Below are 2,474 nucleotides of genomic sequence, written 5' to 3'. Positions count from 1 at the left end.
GCTGACACTTTGCAAAAATGGATGAGAGTGCAAGTCATGAGCTTTGAAAGCATTACAAATGCCATGCACAACAAATATAAAAGAAAGCATAACCAGCTAAAGAAGAAAATCTTCGTTTCCAGAAGCAGGGAGACCCAAATTACCTACGACAAAATAAAAATAAGATTGACAGCTGACCTCTCAACAGTTGTCATTATGAGTGTGATTTGCTCTGTCCCTGTGCAGACCACAGAACTGACTACAGAAGGTGGTCAGAAGCTGGTGGCAAAGTAGAATCTAAGCTTTAAATGTAAAGGAGCACTACTAGAGAGAGTAATGTTTCTTAATGATAAAGGTTAAATTTACTGAGGTGATAAAACGATTCTAAACTTGCTTGCACTTTGACATAACCTTAAAATGTACAAAGCAAAATTGCAAGAAGATATTTACTGCACCATACACATAGATTTAAAACTCTCACAAATAACAGTATGTCTGTCAAATACATATGCCATCAAGATCATGCCCTAAACACGTCACTGTAGGTGGCTGTCATGAAGGAAATGGGACAAGAATGTGGCCAAAGTAAGAGGATGTTACATGTTTAAGTTACATGTTTCCTGATGAAAGGCAGTCCCTTTCAATGGTACTCAATGGTACTGCTCAGTGGTACTGCAGACTTGCTGGAATCCTTCCACTTGGCTTGGTAATGCTTGGTCTGCCCCTCTGAGGCAGCTGAAGATCTCTGGGTCTGTTTGAGGGGCTGGCTGGGACTTCATGGGAAGGAGGAGAGGGGTATCAGAGCCTGGTACAGGGAGAGGGGCTGTCTAACAGAGAAATTGTCCAGACTCTAGGTGGTCAGGGGAGTGACACAGAAGGAGCTTCCTGTGAAGTCTGCACTGACCTTTTCAGTTGAAGGATTTGGGCTGCCAAGGTGGGGTGATGGCCCCTGCTTGGTGCTGAGCCTACTCAGGAGCTGTCCCAGGCTCATTGCTGAGTTCTCTAGGAGAGGAGGCCATAGGCACCGAGGAGCTGTCCCTGGGTCAGGGACTGAGTTCATTGGGAGGAACCGAGAGCACAGATCGAGGGTTTCTTGGCCTCAGCCACTTCCCCTGCTTGTTCAGATACTCACTCAAGTCCATTCTATGTTCTTGGCAGCTCTGATACAGGGTGGCGTGGGCAAGAAGAACATGCTGATGGCACTGGTGGATGAAATCATGGCCTGGCCTGAGCAGTGGGCAGTGGTAGTGTCTGCAAGCAGAGAAGAGCGATTAGCAGTTCCAGCAGGTATCCTGCAGTTGGCACTCAGGAGGGGTTAGGGACCTGAAGGAGTTTGGCTAGGGCCTCCCTTATGTCTCGATTTCTCAGGCAGTATATTATGGGGTTGAGCAGTGGAGTCACAACTGAGTAGACCACAGACACCAGCTTGTTGAGGTCGAAGGAGGTGATGGCATGAGGTCGGGCATACATGAAGATGGTGGTGGTATAGAAGATGACAACCACCACCAGGTGGGAGGTGCAAGTGGAAAAGGCCTTCTGGCGGCCAGCTCCTCCTGGAATCCTCAACACAGTGGCCAGGATGTGGGCATAGGAGATGGCAGTCACCAGAAGGGAGGTTGCAAGCACTGCCAGGGCTGCCACAAAGTCCAGTGTTTCGATGGTGGTGGTGTCTGAGCAGGAGAGCTGCAGCAGGGGTGAGATGTCACAGAAGAAGTGGTTAAGGACATTGGGGCCACAGAACCTGAGGTGGGAGATAAGAGCTGTGGACACAAAGGAGGCCAGGAAGCCACCAAGCCAGGCACTGAGGGCCAGGTGCAGGCAGAGCCTTGAGTGCATAATGGAAGGGTAGTGCAGTGGGCGGCAGATAGCCAGGTACCTGTCACAGGCCATAGTGGCCAGAAGGAAGCACTCAGAGGAGCCAAGTGAGAGGAAGAGGAATAGCTGGGTGAGGCATCCCGAGAAGGAGATAGCCTTTGCTTGTGCCAAGAGGCCAGCCAGCAGCTTGGGGATGGTGACAGTGGTGTAGAAGGTCTCCAGCACTGACAAGTTAGCCAGGAAGAAGTACATGGGTGTGTGCAGTTGACGGCTGGCTCCAATGGTCCCTATGATGACCAGATTCTCCAGGATAGTTGCCACGTAGATGGTGAGGAATGACCCAGAGAGCAGCCCTCGCAGATGGCACAGCTCTGAAAAGCCCAGCAAGATGAACTCTGTCACCAAGGTATCACTGGAGTTGCTCATGGCCTTTCCTAGTCAGGGCAGTCACTTCTGAGCACCCTGTAACAGCAGGGATTCAGGTTGGTACATGATGGGGTCAGGACCGCTGCTCTAGTGGTGAGGGCTGCTGAGGGCACAGCAACCCTTTCTGCTGAACCTGTGCGGCTGCCCAAAGATCGAGACCTCTCTCTTGAGGCTCTCAGGTCTTTCCAGGCTTATGGACATCTTTGGGACCTGCTGCAGTCCTTACCTTTGTCCCAGCTCTCAGCTCAACTTGT

At 50.6% G+C, this 2,474-nt stretch overlaps 1 protein-coding gene across 1 annotated transcript; it reads right to left on the bottom strand.

Annotated features, from left to right (window-relative positions):
* Positions 1-1,284: 1,284 nt before the first annotated feature.
* LOC101726457 (olfactory receptor 226) lies at positions 1,285-2,220 on the bottom strand. Its single transcript, XM_004838993.1, has one exon. The coding sequence runs from the start codon at positions 2,218-2,220 to the stop codon at positions 1,285-1,287; it is 936 nt and encodes a 311-aa protein (XP_004839050.1).
* Between the last annotated feature and the right edge of the window lie 254 nt (positions 2,221-2,474).

This window comes from Heterocephalus glaber, unplaced genomic scaffold (genome assembly GCF_053883595.1).
Source record: "Heterocephalus glaber isolate CG9 unplaced genomic scaffold, H.glaber_assembly_v1.0 deba00001497, whole genome shotgun sequence".
Taxonomy (NCBI): domain Eukaryota; kingdom Metazoa; phylum Chordata; class Mammalia; order Rodentia; family Bathyergidae; genus Heterocephalus; species Heterocephalus glaber.
The sequence above is the reverse complement of the archived record's forward strand: the minus strand, read 5'-3'. Positions and strand labels throughout refer to the sequence as shown.

Bases quoted from the DNA above. Each gene is read 5' to 3' on its own strand.
- LOC101726457 (XM_004838993.1), bottom strand. From the start codon at position 2,220: ATGAGCAACTCCAGTGATACCTTGGTGACAGAGTTCATCTTGCTGGGC.